The following is a 17,620-nucleotide window of genomic DNA, read 5'->3' on the forward strand; positions in this document are numbered from 1 at the left end:
TGTTCGACCCGACAAGCCCACGTCTCTACGTAACAGAGAAAAAAAAAAAAAAAAAAAAAAAAAACGAAATTTCGTATCACGATAAGCTGTTGAGTACATATAACAAAACATAAATAATCTATACTAAAGAAAGAATCTTTTAAATGGCATAACTTTTTTTCCGATTAAAATTAATGCCAGTCTAGCTGTCGATTCATTTTTTTATCTGATTCGTATGCATAATATTGATGCATTCAGTCGTTGGCACACGTTTAAGTCCAAAGAATCAAAGATTACATTCAATCCGTGCGAGTTAAACAGACTTCTTTGCCGCTTCTCGGCTTTATGCACAAAGTGAATCGGAGATTATTATAATAGACTTCCTTAACCCGACGATGGATTCGATAAAGAGACATGTTTGTCGTGTACACAGTGTACTGTGTGCCTATTATTCACGCGCTTTCATTAACGGGTGACAACGAGATAAGAGTGCCCCTTCCTGACGAGAATTTCCGCGTGAATAAAGATCGCTATAAATCGAATTACGGCGTACAGCAGATCGAGTACAAGACAAGCATTCCGTTCGTGCCAATGTATTGGTACTCTGTCGCACGCAGATTCCATCCCTTGTTAACCCCTGACTATCGAAGCCGTCGAACAGTCGCGGGTCCACTAGTGCGATCGTGATCGTTTACAAGAGCCTGCGATGGAGAAGCACGAAAAGCCACCGGAAGAGCCGGGAAAATTGCGGCAATTCCTTGTCGCATTGGTCGGTAAGTTGAAAGAGAAAAATCTCTTTGATCTCTTCCAAAAAAAAAAAAAAAAAAAAATAAATCTTCATGTACGATGAGCGTGATGTCTTTCAATGAATAGCTGAGCAGCAACACGAAATAGATTTTTATTTGGTTTTCGTGATCGAAAGAAAATCACCTCCGATAAATCTCGTAAAGAAAAAGATAAAAAAAAAAAATAATAATAATAATTACAACATTTTTATCGATAACAATTATAAAATATATAATATATAGAAATTTTTTTAAATTACGTTGAGTAGTTACGGTTGCATCTTCGATTCTAACTTTATCTATTATGGTTGTAGTCAATCAGCTGGCTCTGTCCTACGGGATCGTGATGGGATGGCAGTCGCCGTCAGCTCCGCAGCTGCAAAATTCCACGTTGTCTATAGTGAGCGAGCCTATGACTGACGACGAGGTGTCCTGGCTGACCGGCACTTTATGCTTGAGCGGTACTATCATGACCGTATTGTTGTCGATAGTGCCAGATATATTCAGCCGAAAGAGAATCGGCTACGTATTAACGGTGCCGGCGTTGATCGCCTGGCTGCTGATCGCCTTTGCCACCGAGCACTTGCACATCTACATGTCAAGAATCCTGAGCGGTATTGCCGGCGCCGGCACGTTTTTCCTCGTGCCGAATTACATCTCGGAGATTGCGGGCGACAGCATCCGTGGCATGCTGGCAAGCATCTTGGTATTCTCTGTAAACTTCGGAATATTGCTGGCTTATATTCTTGGTGGCGTAATGTCTTTTCGCACCTTTCCTCTGCCCGTCATAGCGTTGCTCATAGTATTCCTCGTCCTCTTTATCTTCATGCCGGAGTCGCCGGTCTATTTAGTGCGACGAAATCGTATGAACGAAGCAATCAGGTAAATCTAGAAAACAAAAGTACAAAGATTTTTCTTAAAACATGTTAAGAGAAAGGGTGTAACGATGTATCTTGTTATTTCAGATCTTTAAAGTGGCTGAAAGCTGGAAACAGTTTAGTAGCAGAGCGCACGCTGTCACATATCCAAGTGCAAGTTAAGGAGAGTGCGTCTGTGAAGTCTGCCAAGTTCTCGGACTTATTTAGAGACAAAGCGACGATAAAAGGACTGATAATTGTCTTGGGCCTGTACATCGCTCAACAGTTTTGCGGCATCTTTGCAATGGTAATTATCAGTAACTTGTAAATAGCTTGTAAAGTATATAATTATCGCAACGATAGTTCAGGCTTCTCTCAATATTCCATTTTAAACAGACTGTGTTTTTGATTTTTCCATACAGTTGAGTAATACGGAGACTATCTTCAAGATGGCTGGCAGTTCGTTGTCGCCAAACGCATCAGCTATCATCGTCGCGGTCATAATGCTCGTCGGATCGTGCCTAGCGATGTTCCTGGTCGAGCGTGCAGGCAGGCGGCCCTTGCTTCTTCTATCCTGCGCAGGAATGTGTGTGTGTCACAGCGTGATGGGCGCGTTCTGTTACTTCCAGGCCCTTCAATATGATATGTCTGACTATTCTTGGATACCAGTGGTGGCGTTGTCCGCCTTCATGATAGTATATTCTCTGGGAATGGGTAACGGGCCTGTCGTGATAATGGCCGAGATATTCACCCGCGACGTGACCAGTTTGGCTTCGACCGTGAGTCTTTCCGCAAGCTGGGGAAGCGCCTTCGTTGTGACCAAGAGTTTCACCGATCTCATTACTTTGTTAGGCACGCACGGGTGCTTCTTCTTCCTTGCTACCTCCTGTGCATGCAGCTTCGTGTTTTGTTTCGTTTTGTTACCAGAGACTAAAGGACGAATGCGCGAAGACATTGTGGATGAACTTAATGGTGTGCGGTGCTCGAAAAATAACAATAATGCCAAGCATGTAATTGGAACCGATTCAGTGCATGCGGCGTATGTGTGAAAGTGTTGCTTCCATCCAGGAGCTTTAAAAACTGATAATTACGTAGTAAAAAACATTGTAGATATACGTACTCTATTCTGTACATAGTTTTAGAACACTTTGCGTGTTGTCAATTTTTTTTAAAGATCTTTCTTACTGACAACGTGCAGTATGCGCGAAATTCTTATCGTAGCCTTTACATTTTATTTAATTCTCTAGCATTTACACATTATTTATAATTTATAGTATTTATTTAAGATATAATATGACTCAATGTATTATAAAAACGAAGTAATTAAATCATTAATAAATCGTTTTCGTTTAACTACAATGAAGACGAGTTAGTTTTGTGTCGTTTGGTTCACTATTTAAAAAAAAGTTTTTATTAACATTAAACTTATCAAAGATTGCGTAGATTTATAACTTTGTGACGTCATGTATTATCTCGCAAGTGTGTTTTAGCAAACGCGTTATAGTATGTAAAGTGCTAATTTGAAGAACTTCGATACATGATATATGACATGACAAATATGACAGGCTTGAATTAACGATGATTATTCAGATGAGCAAATAAATATACGTATATAAAAACTTAATAATAATATCAATATATTGCCGATCTATTGGATTCACGTAGAATTGGTTAAAAAAATATTTTTTTTTATGGAAAAAAGGTATGTACTTGTTCTATAACAGCATTCCTAATTAATTTTAATAATGCTTTTTAATAATAAAAATTAATATTAGTTATAATAGAATCATAACTTTTTATATAAAATATATTTTTTATGTACAATTAATAGTATATTTACGAGCGTACGTGTATGTGTGTGTGTGTGTGTAAATGTCCAAGTATGTACATACGTATACTTACGTAGATTATAAAGTACAAATTTTTTATTTATTTACATAAGATTTTGTAATAAAATACGTATAAATAAAAACTTTAAATTTATGCAAATGCAAATTTACACCGCCCAAGTATTAATTAAATTATTTAGAAGTATTTAAAAATATTTTAGATTTAAATAAGAAAATACAAAATTATATTACCTATCTTAGTATTGTGATCAATCGTCAGTCGTTCTTTTACGGACGTTTTTGTTACCAATCTTTCGTTTTTTAAAAGTAGTGACTGCCTCTTCGTTATCGCTATCACCTGCACTAATTTGTGTAACAGTTTTTTCCTTAAAGGCTCTTTGCCGTGGAGGTGGTTCTGCTCTCCCAAACGTGGGCAGCTGTATCTGTTTTTCTTGTTTCGGTAACTGGAGATCCACTGGTTTCTTTTTACTGAAACGTTAAATGTTTTCGTACTTATCTCAGAGTTTACACAGAAAAATAATCAAGGAAATTAATTAATCCTCAAGTGTTCTTATTATAAGATGTATCTAGTTTCAATTTATTTTTAATTTAACGCTTATTTAAGTTCAAGAAAAAGTAAATAGCTGTGAACGCTATGCGATTTAACCGAACGCAAAATTATGCAAATGTATCTTGCGCATCATCTCATTCGAGAACCAATGTCAACAGTGAAAGTTTATTGTTGCGCGATAAATCTTTGCGAAAAATGTTTTAATCCATCTTGGCGATCGGAATAGAATAGCTGTTCAAATATTTACATTGGCTGCACGACTTGCCAGGATCCGTAAGGTTGCGGTCTCTCGGGCACGCTGTAATCCCGCCAGTAGGGTCGTTCCTCTTCGACCGTGTTCTTCTTTATTTCCTCGTCTACGTCGCCACCTTGAACATCGTCTTCCCTGTCGACTTCAACGGGTCGTTTCTTCAACTCCCTCATCTTTTCTCTCTCGATGTTGGCGCGTTGTTCTTCGAGAATATCTGCCTTCTCGGCTGCTTCTTCCTTGTCCAATTGTTCCATGAGCTCTTTCTGCAGGGTCTCCTCCTTTGCTTCTTCTTCTTGCTCCGCGAAAGTCATATAGCCCTCCTCCGGAGGTTCCCAAATCGATTCTAATATACATTCAGTGACATTTGTGAATATAGTTGTTGCCAAATAAAAAGAAATATAGAAAAAAAAGAAAAAAACGCGAACAAATAAAAAGATCCGACAAAAGTGTGCGCACCGTTCGTTTCAATGTGCCAATAGTAAGTGTATCCTTCGGGACTGCGAGCCTCGTACCACAGTTTCCTGGCGGGGGCGATTGGACGATCGTCCTCTTGGGTCTTTTTCCCCTTTCCCTTTGTCTTCCCTTTACTCTTCCCCGGAGTCCTGTTCTCGCCGCTATGCTGCTGGACCCGTGGAAACGACGGTGCGCTCCTTGATAAAGTTGTTGGGTCACAAGGATCTATGTTCAGCGAGAACTGAAAAAAAAGTTACAGTGAAAAAAGTCGCTTTGCATTGACGACGACGACGACGACGACGGAACGTTGTAGCTTTTTTTGTCTGATTTTTAATTACGGGACAAGCGTGCTCAAGATATCGTAAATAAATTAACATTTACTCCGAATTTCGCAAGAACTCTTGCTTTGTTAACCATCTTAATTATTAAATAATTAGAAAAGTCGAGCTAACGAGCTCACGCACCTGTTGTTCTCTATTACTCTTAAATCTTGGTGCCGTTTCTGGAGCAGCTGACGGTGCGCCGCAATTTCGAGGAATCTAGAAATGCGCACATTACATCACGTACATTGTGTAAAATATAATATAAGTGTATATAATTTCAGACGTACTCACCTCTTTGGTTTCTACCCTGTTCAACTTCTCCTTAATGATTCTCTCTGCGGTCATATCTCGCGTGTTATTTTCGACATCCCTCAAGTACGCAGCCATCGCCGCCTGCGCAAAGAAAACGATTTACTTTAACATTGACGCCTCAAGTCGACTTGTCCACGATAAATACGTACATTTTCCATTTTCTTGATGTCGCTCTCGAATTTTTTATTCTGCTTCGCTTGCTTAGCGCTATTCTTGTGGATCTCCTTGAGCCGCTTGCTGACATTTTCTTTGTGCTTCTTGCCGCCCTCGTGGAAGTCGATACTCGGTTTATTATCGGCGATCCAGCACTTGCAGAAGTCGCAGAACTTGCGACCTTGGGACTTCCAATAATCCGCCCTGTAATCCGTTATCACAGCCGGGATGACATCGTATAAATAAATATCTGCGGCGTCGGGCAAAAGTTTGCCGAGACAAATTGAAATATACATTATAAGTACAGTATCCCCCCTCGAGTTTGTAAAACAGTCCTTAAATCTCGATCCCTTATAAAGTGCCTCGTCGTATTGAGATTTGCACTTCTGCAAATCCCGTCGCAGAAGTAAAATAAATAATATAACGCCCCCTCGAAATAAGCCGAAGTCTTATTCTCGACGTCATCGATCGGCCAGAGTGATTAATTCGGGCGATTCTGGGGTCGTCCCGTAGCAATTATCGAAGGAAACGCGAACGACGTTATCCGCGGTCTAGGAGAAATGTTTTCTCCCGTTTGAAACGAGAGCAAATTAGTTGGTAATTAGTCTCCGACCTACGCAGCCTTGAGCGTTACTCGACCTTTGTATTACGTCTCATTTGCGACTAAAGGACTCCTGAGAAACTCAATAGGAGCCTGAGAGTGGTCAAGTATTACGACAGATAGAAATATATTTTTTTTTAATATAAAGAAAAAGAAATAAACATACGCTTTGAAAAATGTATTCCTATTTCGTTTAGCGATAAAGAAAAATAAAATTAATAAAACAAAAGTGAAATGCGATATAATTAGTTCATGTCGTTTATATTAAAATTAATAAACAGGTAATTAATGCCAATTGAAAATTTCGCGGCCGAAAGAACGTATGCATTCTTGTAAAAAAGAAACTCCAATTAGAGGCTGCCAATTAGAAATGAAACCACGTCTAATTATTATCAGAGGAGGAATTCAGGTCGAGCTGAAATCGACTCAGCGATTTTTGACGAGGTGCGCAAACACGAATATCCTTCGATGGAAATTAATTTAATCATGACAATTCGAATCTATTCGTTCGTGACGAGCGCCTGGATGAGAGTACGTATCTTTCAAGGAATGTTACGCCTAAGATTGTACAAATTTCAATCCCCTTTTGGCTTTCTAAGTTACTGATAATAGTTGATAATTAAAATAATCAAAACGGCTTCATCGAGAGAAATTAACTTAGCCGTATTTTATCACTGAATGCATTTAATCGCGAAGGCAAAGGAAAATTCAGAGATAAATTTACCGATCGCGGTTATTTATAAATACTTAAAATTTCACGTTAAAATAAAAAAAAAACAAGAAAAATGTCGAGTATTTAAGAATTTCGGCATTCCATCAATCGGCACTAAGTAATCTTTCTTTAATATAACTAACAAGGGGAGGCCGTGCTCAACGGAACACTGATTTTCTTCAAACTTGCAGGGTTTGAAGATTGGTGTTCCTAGGGATACTTGGTAAAGCGGCCGTTGAGCGCGGCCTCCTCTTGTAAGATGGATCAATTCATCTCGATTGTGCCTTTTTGCAAGCCGCGAACAAAGTTTCAACCTGTTGCTGTGTCTTGTCGCAGAAATTCACTTTGACAACGAACGTATCTCAGTGACGTTTATTTCCATTATAGGTATGCCTCGCCGTGCTCTATTAAGGCTTTATCAACTGTTCCGTAACTGGTCTTTTACGCAGAACTCAATTCAACTGCGGCAAAGCGTAACGTTAAAATGAAAACAGTTCCGAAGCTGAGAAAGACTTGGCAATAAATGATTAATTTTTTTTTCCCCCTTTAATTTCTAAAGTTTCGTTTTAGTTTCCGGAAGTAATTAGCTTCGCGTATTTTATCGGGTCGATGGTTCAGCGCACAGCATTCGCGCGAAGTAGATCGCTGTGGATGAATTAGGACGCCGGTGAAGCTTGCGGGCGAGATTAAGCAAGATCAATACATAAGATTTCAAAGCACATGGCCATTGGCCAAGTTCCAAAGTGGAAATATCCCTCTTTCGGCAAGCTTCCCCTCGTTCCCTCGGCCCGTCACATCCATCATGTACGTACCGTCGGCTTTTGCTGATGCACGCGCGAGTTATCGGACGCGTTTGTCACCCGCGCGATTACACAGAAAAGAGAGGAAAAAGGGCGGAGATGTGTAAGCCGCGTGGCATGCAACCGTTGTTATTGCAGCAACAGGTACCCCGCGCGTCCACCAGCTGGGGCAAATCCAGCGATTGTCAAAACGCGATTGGAGATTTATCAAACCAAAATTCTCGCCCCGAATGCGCCCCGGTCGTTGACATCGCGGTTTGCCCGGCAGCGTCGCGCGAAAGATCGCTCTCTCGCCCCGGCTCACCGGTGACTCCGGGTTAATTCTAACATTTCGAGGGGATGTTCCCCGGTTACGAGGAAGACCGGTCGCAAATCCCCGCGAGGCAAAATCGGCGGTCCCCACCGTCGAAATTAAATTATCGAATTCAACGGTAAACGAAAATCTCATTATATCTCGCGATATTTACGCTCGCTAACTAATGACGTTGCGCCCGTAAGCAGCTTACAGGGACGACATACGAGGCGTCTACTTTAGCTATGTATAGAGCGACCGTCGCTATTAATACGACGTATTAATAGCGGCGGGATCGTTGTGGGACAGTTGGGCGCGATTTCTCAATGCGATTCCGCGTCCCTTTGGCGAATATGCGTCGCTTTATTATCCGCGACGGCCAAACAGCGGCGATAGAGAATTTACCAGCGCGCCTCCGGCCTTCTCGTTCCTCTAGCTCCGATCATTTCTCTTCCTTGTTTGGCAGCCTCCGCTGCACCGAGTCATCGTCGCGGTACATCATCTCAATGTGACGCGTTTGTGTCTGCGACGAAATCGCGATAGGGCATTAAACGTTAGGACACGCTTATCGTTCCCGCTTGCTTCATCTCGAGTCACGAGGGAAAAAAATAAAATATTACTCGTAATTACATCGACGAAAATACATTTTTTTTTCTTTTTTCTTTTTCTCGCTTTTTTAACGAATTAAAATATTACATAACGCCTAAGTAATTAAATTGATGAATTTTTTCCGCTTTTCTCTGTTATTATAAACGATGCTGCGCGCTGAACTAACAAAGTTCTTGCGTAAAGACAACGGAGAGCGATCTCTAAATAAAATCACGAGGCTTTCTCGCCAGTGCTGAGGCGGATTTATTGGCAATTATATTATGATGCTTCCGCGGCGGCCAACGGCAATTTGGACGAAGCCCCGGGTTCGTTTATCGGGGAAACAATGATTTTACATCTAACGTTACTCCGACATTGTGCCTCGAAAGCACCGTCGACCAACGACAATGCCGAGATCGTGCCCTTGATCCAGCTGTCGTAGAGCACACTCGCAACCATTCTGCACAACTCAATCGTAATTTTAACACGACACGCTCGTCGTTACAAGCGTATCAACGAAGCGCGGCGAACAACGTTTTCGCGATAAAACAAAATTCAGGTTTTACACGGAATTGCAGCAAATTTGTTTCTCTCCGAACGTTTCTCTTATTTCTTTTTTTTCTTTCTTTTTCTTTTTGGTCCCGTGCCGTTCGTTGATTTAACGTGCAGGTCGAATATAAATTTGCTTTCGCGTACGGGCTTCTTTCTTGCACGCGAGGTAATCAATATTAATTAAAACGAGATAAAACACGCGCGGATGCCGCTGCAGCCGCGAAGCATCGCGCTAAAGAGTGCCATTAATTAATTAATGACGCGCGCGGATTTCGCTCGGAAATCCCGCAAGCATTGCGTTACGCCTGCTCGAAATCGGGAAGTTTGCCAAAAGACACAATGTTGGCGGAACAATTGTTGCCCGCGAGGCGGAGTCGCAATAAAAAAAAGGGCGGGTTCGCACGTTGTTCTAATTTTGTCGTGCTCGATAGCGAACAGTTTCCTCGGTTCGCAGGAGGTGTGCATCTAATAAACAGGCGCCGACTACAGCAACAATCTTAATCAGGGTTAAGATTAACTTGTTATCGTTATCGCGAATACATAAGTCGTAACTGAAGGATACAAAAAAAAAAAAAATAGAAAATTTTAATGTTTTTTTTTTTTTTTTTTACGTATACTAGAACAACTATGCGCGCCCTATTTTTCAATATAATTTTTTTATTTTCCAAAAGGAAACCTATTCAAAAGATGTTTTACTAAACTGCTCGCACGTTGATAACTGTCTAAAATTTTAAATAATTTAAGTTTTCTCTCTCTTTAGGTGCTGCATAATCGATTTTAAAATTATAGACTCGTTTATCTATGGAAACAAAAAATTATATTTATGATCGAAAGCGCCCAAGGGAAGACAAAAAAAAAAATGCAAGAAAGAAAAGAAGGATCTGATTCAAACGGTAAAAATGTCCTCATTTGTCACGCAAGATTCCATCGCTAAAGCGCATCTGTATGCATTTGTATGGATTTTACCTGCACCCCGACGACACGCGGGTGGACATGAAATTCGCGAGTAAAATAATGAACGATATATCAAGATAATATATGTCATCGACGAGCATCGTCGTGCATTCATTGATAACAATCAACGTCACTTAACGTCACATCGGCCCGCGCAATCGCGCCATACCGATATATGGGTTTGTGGGTCGTAACAATGCAAACAGTGATCATGCCCTCGTCGGAAATCGCCGGGGCGATTTTCCCGGGCACCGAAGGGGAATGAAGAATTTCGCTGAGCATCCAAAATGACGGACGGGTAATTAATCGGCGGTGAAGATGACGAACGAGGATCGTTTAAAACCGACGGCGATCGCGTACGCGGCCGCGAGATACTTCAGAAATGCGAGGTAGCTGCAAAAAGAAAGCGCCTGATAACTAAACGCGTATGAGATTTAGCGTTACATTTCATTATTGAACTACCTCGTTATTACTTTACTGTTTATTAATTAAAAGACAAACTTTGATACCCCCCTCTTTTTTTTTTTTTTTTTTTTTTAAGAAGTGAAGGATCACTTTTGCTTCTTTTGTGTTAAAATAAAAATATGTTGTGTGTATTTCAGAGTCAGTGCTCGCAGATATGATACGTTAAAGGTAATATTCAACATTATATTCGGCGTATAAATTCTTTTATCACGCGATAACCTGCGTAGGCGTGAGGTAAATAAAAATCTCGCGTGACATGACGTCATGTTAGCGTATTCTTCAGTCAGCTGAACCAAGCGGTGCGTTAGAGTGAAGCTCAACCATGAAATCTCTACATCTTCTTTTTAAACAGGGATTATCGAAATTTATTTGTATCGAATCGCGCGCTTCTCTTTCTGTCTCTCTTTTTTTTTTTTTTTTTTTTTTTTTTAAACAAAATTGCGATTGGTACGACAGTAATTTTTGCATGCAAATCCAGTGGCTCCGCTTTCCGGCGAAATTGTCAGTGAGCGCAATTCCGTATCCGAATAAATTGCCGCCTCGGCGAGGATGAGGTCGGCGGTTTATCCGATGTCCTCCAACGTCCCCGGGAATTCCCACGTGCGCGGCAGTGGAATTTACAATAACGGCGGATAACGTGGAGTGAGATAAGGGATACACGCCGGAAAATAGTTTCGCGCCGAAAGTGAGAGCCGCCACGAAATGGCACACACCTCGAGACGAGGCACCCAAGAGAACGGCCAACCACGTCGGCTCGTTTTGTCGCTTGGCTCTGCCCGGGATGTAAAAGCAGGGAATGGTCTGTTAAATAAATTATCCCGCGAGCTTAAACGTAAAATATTTGCCAAAGACTCATCTTGATTCGCGACAGTCCCGAGCAGCAATTTATCATCGAGCTCGTAATTTTCGGAAGGGTCTAAATTAAAATTTCGACGGAAGTGAGCTCGTGCTTTGACGAAACGAAGCTCTTCCCCATCGGGAAAAGAAAGGGCGTTTAATCCGCCGCTTCTTTCGTATACGTATAAAGCCCAATTAGTCCGGGCGCGAGACGAAACAAAGACGGTCGTAAAGTAATCGCTCCCGTCGAAGGGCCGCGTTATTTCTGGAGGATTTCACGACCCGGCGTTTATATGTGCTCCAACGGACGTTTAACCGACGCGATGTCGGGGATAAATATTATTAACATATGGCATGAACGTTGCATCACGCGCCGAGCTGCGGTTCGGGTTCCGTTCTTCTGCGATATCTTTTGAAAAACGCGATCGTTTTCGTTCGGGCCGCAACAAAACGACTCGGACCCATTAGCGCCCGTCTTACTAATAAATATTGGCACCGCTCGCTGCCAGCTACTACGACTATTTTCTACCAGTCATCCACGTTCCAGTTCCCTTTTTATTTCTCGACGAGTTTCAGGCGTAAAGCGCCGAGCAAGAAACCGCAATAAAAGTGACGTTTTCCACTTGGCGAAATGCGATTCAACTCGGAACAAACTGGAAATATTACAATTGTTGATATTAAATGACTGAATGCTGTATTAAGAGAATTTACTTTAATATCAATTCTTCAAGAATTTATTAATTCGAGTGACTTCGGTCGTGTCTTTGGACAATAAGGCAAAAAGGCTTGTTTAACAATAGCGTAAGACGAAGACGTCGGCGGAAAAGTTTCTAAACGGGGAAAAACTTATGCCGGGAATTATGCGGACGGAGGCGAGTCGCGAACTTAAGTTCATCATCTGCATTGAGTCTGAGGGGGGGAAAAAGGAGCCGGTTGTCGTCCAACAAGATACACGGTTCTCTTAACGAGTCCGTGGCGTAGTTTTCCCGCAGACGTTTTGACCTCCTTATCGAGAACCCTCCTCCTCGTTATATCCCGCATTCTTCGGCTTCAAATTTTCTAATAACATCGGCTAATTAACAGACCGAGGAAGCCGTAAGCGCGAAACCGAGTGGAATACTGTTAAAGTGAAACGTATAAACTATCGGCACGATTCGGCGGATCTCATTGTCAGTATTTTCCTTAAATAAATTCAATTTACAAAGCACACAGATTACATTATTATATATGAAAACCATTAACGTCGGCTTTCATATAATACTATTTGCTTCATCGCTGTGATTATTACTTCAAGATGGATAACATTGCTCCAAAGACTTACGTCTAATTTTTTTTTTTTTTTTTTTCCGCTGGCTCGTGCAAAATTTTTCAGCAGGATTTCCTTAAATATTTAACTCGACTTATTTTTTCAACAGCAGAATTAATGCGCTCGGTGACGCGATAATTAACGCGTCAAGTTTTTTCTTAATTAAAGCCCGAGCTAACCGTCGATGGGATTAAACGTGGCGAATGTTGGGTGATAATAATCGATTGAATTCATGCTGAGAACTTCCTGCGGCGCAAGGGGATGCTCGAGGGCCTCCTCAAGACGAGATATCCCGATCAGCTGTTTCTTTTGTTATGGAGCCGCAATTGTGCGGCGAGTGCCCTTTAAAAATCACTCGCGACCAGGCGAAAAATCTATTCCCGGCCGGCGCGGGAGCTACCTCGAAACGCAATGGAAATTTACTTACCGCGATCGATCAACCCGGGCGGCACGCACGCCTCTTAGTTACACTGATTTTAATGAGGCCGCGACGAGGAAAGTGTCTAATTATATAAACGAATCACCGACGCGTTCTCCTTTTTATAGACGCCCCGCGACGGCGAAGATAATTACGGCTGCTATAAACGACAATGTAAAAACGGGCGCAAAAACGACCCGCGTCTGGAATTATTATGTCGCGATTAGAAATTTGCAAAATGCCGAAAAGAAAAAAAAAAACTTTCCACTCCGATTGATAACGCGATGTCGTCGAAAGCTGTGGATATTAATATAGCGGTATCTTATCAATTAGCGTCTATTTAAATATTTCGATGGTCCAGCGACGATGGGTTTATAATCGAAATCGCGGAAAACTGTGCGGCGTGCAACTTTGCCTGAACATCTTGGCACGTGCCCAGGGTGTAAAAAAAAAAAGAAAGCTATTAACGCTGTTATAAAGTAAGTGATAAAGTTCGGAAAGTAAGCGGCCGCGCAAGATACGATCGGCGGAGAGATGATTTCGGCGCAATTTCCGTCGATCCGGCGGAATTTAGAGCGATCGAATTTACAGCCGTCGTGTCGCACGTTGCACGGAATGTAACATGCAGTTAAGATGGACGGAAATACACACGTAACACGGGCAGATGATAAAATAAACGGACGATATTGTACCTCCGAGATATTCCCAAGATTGATTTTGCTTTCCTGGGAGCGATTTGCTCGACTATATCCCTCGTCACGGAACGCAGAGATGCTAATCGCGATCGTCCGCCGGAGCTTTTATTTTTAAATTTCAGCAATCGAACGCAAATCTTCGAAACAAATCGAGATAAGCTTATAGGCGATAATTAGCAAATCCTTGATAGTCGTTGCACAATCAAGCGGCACCCCTTTCACTGCCGGCTCCGTTATTGTTTCGTCGATCAATATAAATTGTTTGACATTTTGATATCCTTATTTAAAAAGGTGACGTAGAGATTTTATTCTTGCCCGATAATTACCGCTTTTTCGCGGCGCTTTCGCCGATTGATTCTCTAGCTTGGCCGCAAATCATTCTAAAGAACTGCATATGTAATTATTAACGTCTGAATGTAATATTTAATTTAAATTTAAGGGAACGAAAGGCATGCTTAATTAAAGTATTACGTGAAATAGGTACGTGCGTCCGTAGTTCGTTATCGAAAAATTAAATTTTCTTTTTAAAAAGTAACACAAGTGACACGCGAAATTACATCGAAGGGGGAAAATACTTATGTAACTGCACGGATATATGTATGTAGACGGAACGAAGGTGGACAAACGTAGCTATTGCACGACAAACGGAAAGGTAGGCAGGATGTTTGACGTACGCTAAACGTTATTATTTATTCTGACGTGACGACGCGCGGCCACGTTGTCGTGTGGATTTGTCAACGGCGTTTCCGTCGTCACGCGACATGAGCGTAACGTGACGATCGCATTATCCTTCGCAGGGTGCATGCAACGCGAGAAAAACCGCGGCGGATTTAAGTGAAAATAGTTTATTACTATGGAGATTCTCTCGTGCATAATGCACGTGTACACAAATGGCCCTCTAGGGCCACAAAGGGTCCATAAATTCTCTCCGTCTGGCCGTGTGGAATAGCAGCCTCGAGAAAACGTGTCCGCCAATTTTCAACTCGAAATGATAAAAACGATATCGAGCTTAGAAAACCGTTAGAATTTATTTATTAAAAAAAAAAAAAATTATTGTAAACGAAAAATGTTACTTTTTTTTTTTTTTTTTTGATACAAATAATCCTCCTGATTTATTATAATTCCTGCTTCACGCGGATAAAGAGACTTTATGGGCACTTAGCTTCTACAAGACGTAAGACGTAATAATGGAAGTACGTTTGGTAATTCTGACTAGACTTAAACTATGCCTATAAATATTGGTCCTTTGAGGTAAACAGGTTCGTAACGCGATCTGAAATACTTAGGAAATATACGAGAACTCCTTTTGTCGGGCAGAGGTGCGAACGGCACCTTAAACAAATAAATTACTACAACGTACATAATGTGAATAAGGCAAAGTCCGACTTGCGTAAGAATTATCTCCTGAAAGCTCCTCTCCTCACCGCTTACTGTCTCAGTATTGTGACGTCAGGAACGAGAAAAGCCGCAATAAAATTTCTCGCCGAAATATTATTCGCGTAGAAATATATTTGTCCAAATATTTTGTTTTATTAAAAAAAAATATATTTCTACATATATTTTATAAGAAAATTTCATTGTGGATTTTCTCGCTTCGGATGTCACGATGCGAGTGCGAGAATGAGAATAGCGGTGAACGAGCGAGCCTTAAATTTATTCCGCAGCTGGACGTTATACAGATCGTGGCGATCTATATCCGTATATCTGCTCAGAATTAACGATCGCAATAATTGATATTTAATTCACGTTTAAATTCTAATCGGTAAATCGGTAATATTTCGCCTCTGCCCCGATTTCGCAGCACTTTTGGACCCAAATAGCATAAAACAGTAACGCTAATATATTCTCTTCCTTATTCAAGAATACGAAGGATGTCTTTTAGCGCAGTTTCACGGTGTAACTCGCTGGAAATGACTTTGCAGTCTGCCAGTCGATGGTCGCGTCTAAACGTTACTCGGCCTGTACAATTGGTCCTGCGAAGTACGAGGAGCTCGAAACTGCTCGAGCTATCTAAGTGTCGACGTTCAATTCGCGATTGAACAAATTGAACAAAACTGCCGCGTCGTAAACGATACTTTAACGCAAAACCCAAATTCTCGACCGCCGACTTTTCTATCCGATGCAATGTAAATTCAGGTACGTCTAGGAGAAGTTCTTTCTATCGAGAGCCACGTTTTATCCGTCGAACGAAGCTACTCGTAGCTTATAAACACGTTCTTTCATAGACTGCCGATTATTAGATTGCCGAACGAGATTAATCCTCGAAAACTCTAGCTAATTGAGACCACATCTTCCCGCGATGTAATCTCTGCCATCCGATGTACGCGTACGTTGTCACGGATGCAGACATTTTAAGAACAACCTTAAGCCCGTTGTTTCTCCACGTAGAGTCGAATAAGTCCGAAGCTTTCTATTCTCCGGACAGAAGCTTGATTCCTGTTTCCCGATATACGCCGCCCGCAAAGTGGTGCCAGAAATCTCACCTGCCGCGAATGAGAATAATATCTGCGGGCTATACGATATTTTAAACTAATTTAAAGCGAAGGATTATGGCTCGCTGCACGCGTCCCGCGTGCTACGTGCTGCAAAACATTTAGCGCTTTAAATAAATACATTTGCGTAATCGGTAGCGCGTGAATTCAAATAAATATAAGGGGTATTAAGAGCGCGAGCGTAATTAACATTTGTACTTTTGAACTCGTTCATGAAACATCGGGTATCTATCAGAAACACCCGAGGAGGGAGAACGGGGGGGTAGTTAATTAATGGGAAGCGGAGGGAAAGTCGGGCATGTTCAACCTCGGCGGGCGACTCTCGCACGTCGCATATAATACCTTCCTTGTACAACTTTTCCGATAGCGGCGGCGACGACGTGATGAAGCGACGCGTACGAGATCGATCTGCGAGAATATGCGGCCGCTAAACGTTTCATCAGATGCGCTGATAAAAAATCGGCCTTGACATTGTCCCGGGCGACACAACGGTGGCTTTATGCATCTTTATGTCCCATTACAGCGAGCGCGTACATCTTCGCTCGAAAACGATGCGTTTGTTGTCGCAATAATTCTATGACGCGCGACATAAAAGTGCACATATTCAGAAGATAAAATCGTGTTCCTCGAGATATTATTTTCATTCCTCGCTGAAGCTCCCGTCGAGCCGGCTGTCCTCGTCGTCCCCGTCGGTCGAGCTCGATCATCCGGGCGGCGTTTTCTTCTGCTTAGTCAGCTCCAGCAACACCGGATAGTGGAGATCCGGACAGTACTCCGGACTGTTCGCCAGCAGCTCGAGATGCCTGGACCAAACCGTGTCGTCGTACTGCTCCGTTTGACGCGCTATAAAGCCACGTTTGATCGACGCCTCGGCGAACCTTTGGAATGTCGCGCCGCGTCTTGGCGCCATCACCAGAGCAACCCCGTCGTCGGTGAGCCAGCCGTAGATCGTCTCCACCAGGTCCAGCCGAGCGTCGTCGAAGAAGAGGCAGTCGGCGCTCAGGATCACGTCGTAGAGACCAGACGGCAGTCGAGGGTCTTCGTCGTCTTCGCCCGTCCGAGTCTACATCGAGAAATCACAATCGAGAGTCCAGATTCGTCTTTCGTGTAAGCCCGACTTGAAAGAGACGGATCGTGAATCGCTGGAACGATATACGTCCCGGTCGAGCTATCCGCGATCTGTATTCCGAGACTTCGACGTGATTAATGGAATAACTATTGAATAGTTTTATCTTACTGCTTGAATTCCATAGATATCGAGATGAAATCGATGATCCTAAGTACGGTATTAGAATGAAAAAGGCTACAGAAAACGGATATATGAAAGACGTTCGATCTTTCAACGTCGAGCTTCCCAGATAAATTCTCGCGTAAATATGATGATAAACGGAGTCGA

At 42.1% G+C, this 17,620-nt stretch overlaps 3 protein-coding genes across 4 annotated transcripts in view; 1 reads left to right on the plus strand and 2 right to left on the minus strand.

Annotated features, from left to right (window-relative positions):
- Positions 1-3,304, plus strand: LOC139106989 (facilitated trehalose transporter Tret1). Its single transcript, XM_070664152.1, has 4 exons — positions 1-752; positions 1,079-1,646; positions 1,730-1,928; positions 2,044-3,304. Exons 1-4 carry the CDS (start codon positions 686-688, stop codon positions 2,668-2,670), a joined length of 1,461 nt encoding a protein of 486 aa, XP_070520253.1. The 5' UTR covers positions 1-685; the 3' UTR covers positions 2,671-3,304.
- LOC139106994 (WW domain-binding protein 4) overlaps positions 862-17,620 on the minus strand; it is a 26,409-nt gene continuing 9,650 nt past the window's right edge. Inside the window, exons 1-7 of one of the 2 annotated variants that reach the window (XM_070664163.1) lie at positions 5,509-5,950; positions 5,339-5,440; positions 5,189-5,263; positions 4,728-4,965; positions 4,269-4,614; positions 3,703-3,939; positions 862-1,652 (exon numbers count right to left, since the gene is read on the minus strand). In XM_070664163.1, coding sequence (XP_070520264.1) covers positions 3,720-3,939; positions 4,269-4,614; positions 4,728-4,965; positions 5,189-5,263; positions 5,339-5,440; positions 5,509-5,808 — 1,281 coding nt within the window. In that variant the 5' untranslated portion in view covers positions 5,809-5,950 and the 3' untranslated portion in view covers positions 862-1,652; positions 3,703-3,719. Of the gene's footprint in view, positions 1,653-3,452; positions 3,940-4,268; positions 4,615-4,727; positions 4,966-5,188; positions 5,264-5,338; positions 5,441-5,508; positions 5,951-17,620 lie in introns of those variants that run through there. The other variant, XM_070664164.1, reaches the window with a different exon arrangement.
- The window catches only part of LOC139106995 (calmodulin-lysine N-methyltransferase), a 16,404-nt gene continuing 8,475 nt past the window's right edge, over positions 9,692-17,620 (minus strand). The window contains exon 2 of the mRNA XM_070664165.1: positions 9,692-17,287. Coding sequence (XP_070520266.1) covers positions 16,928-17,287 — 360 coding nt within the window. The 3' untranslated portion in view covers positions 9,692-16,927. The remainder of the gene's footprint in view (positions 17,288-17,620) is intronic.

The sequence above is a fragment of the Cardiocondyla obscurior genome, linkage group LG12 (genome assembly GCF_019399895.1).
Source record: "Cardiocondyla obscurior isolate alpha-2009 linkage group LG12, Cobs3.1, whole genome shotgun sequence".
Taxonomy (NCBI): Eukaryota; Metazoa; Arthropoda; class Insecta; order Hymenoptera; family Formicidae; genus Cardiocondyla; species Cardiocondyla obscurior.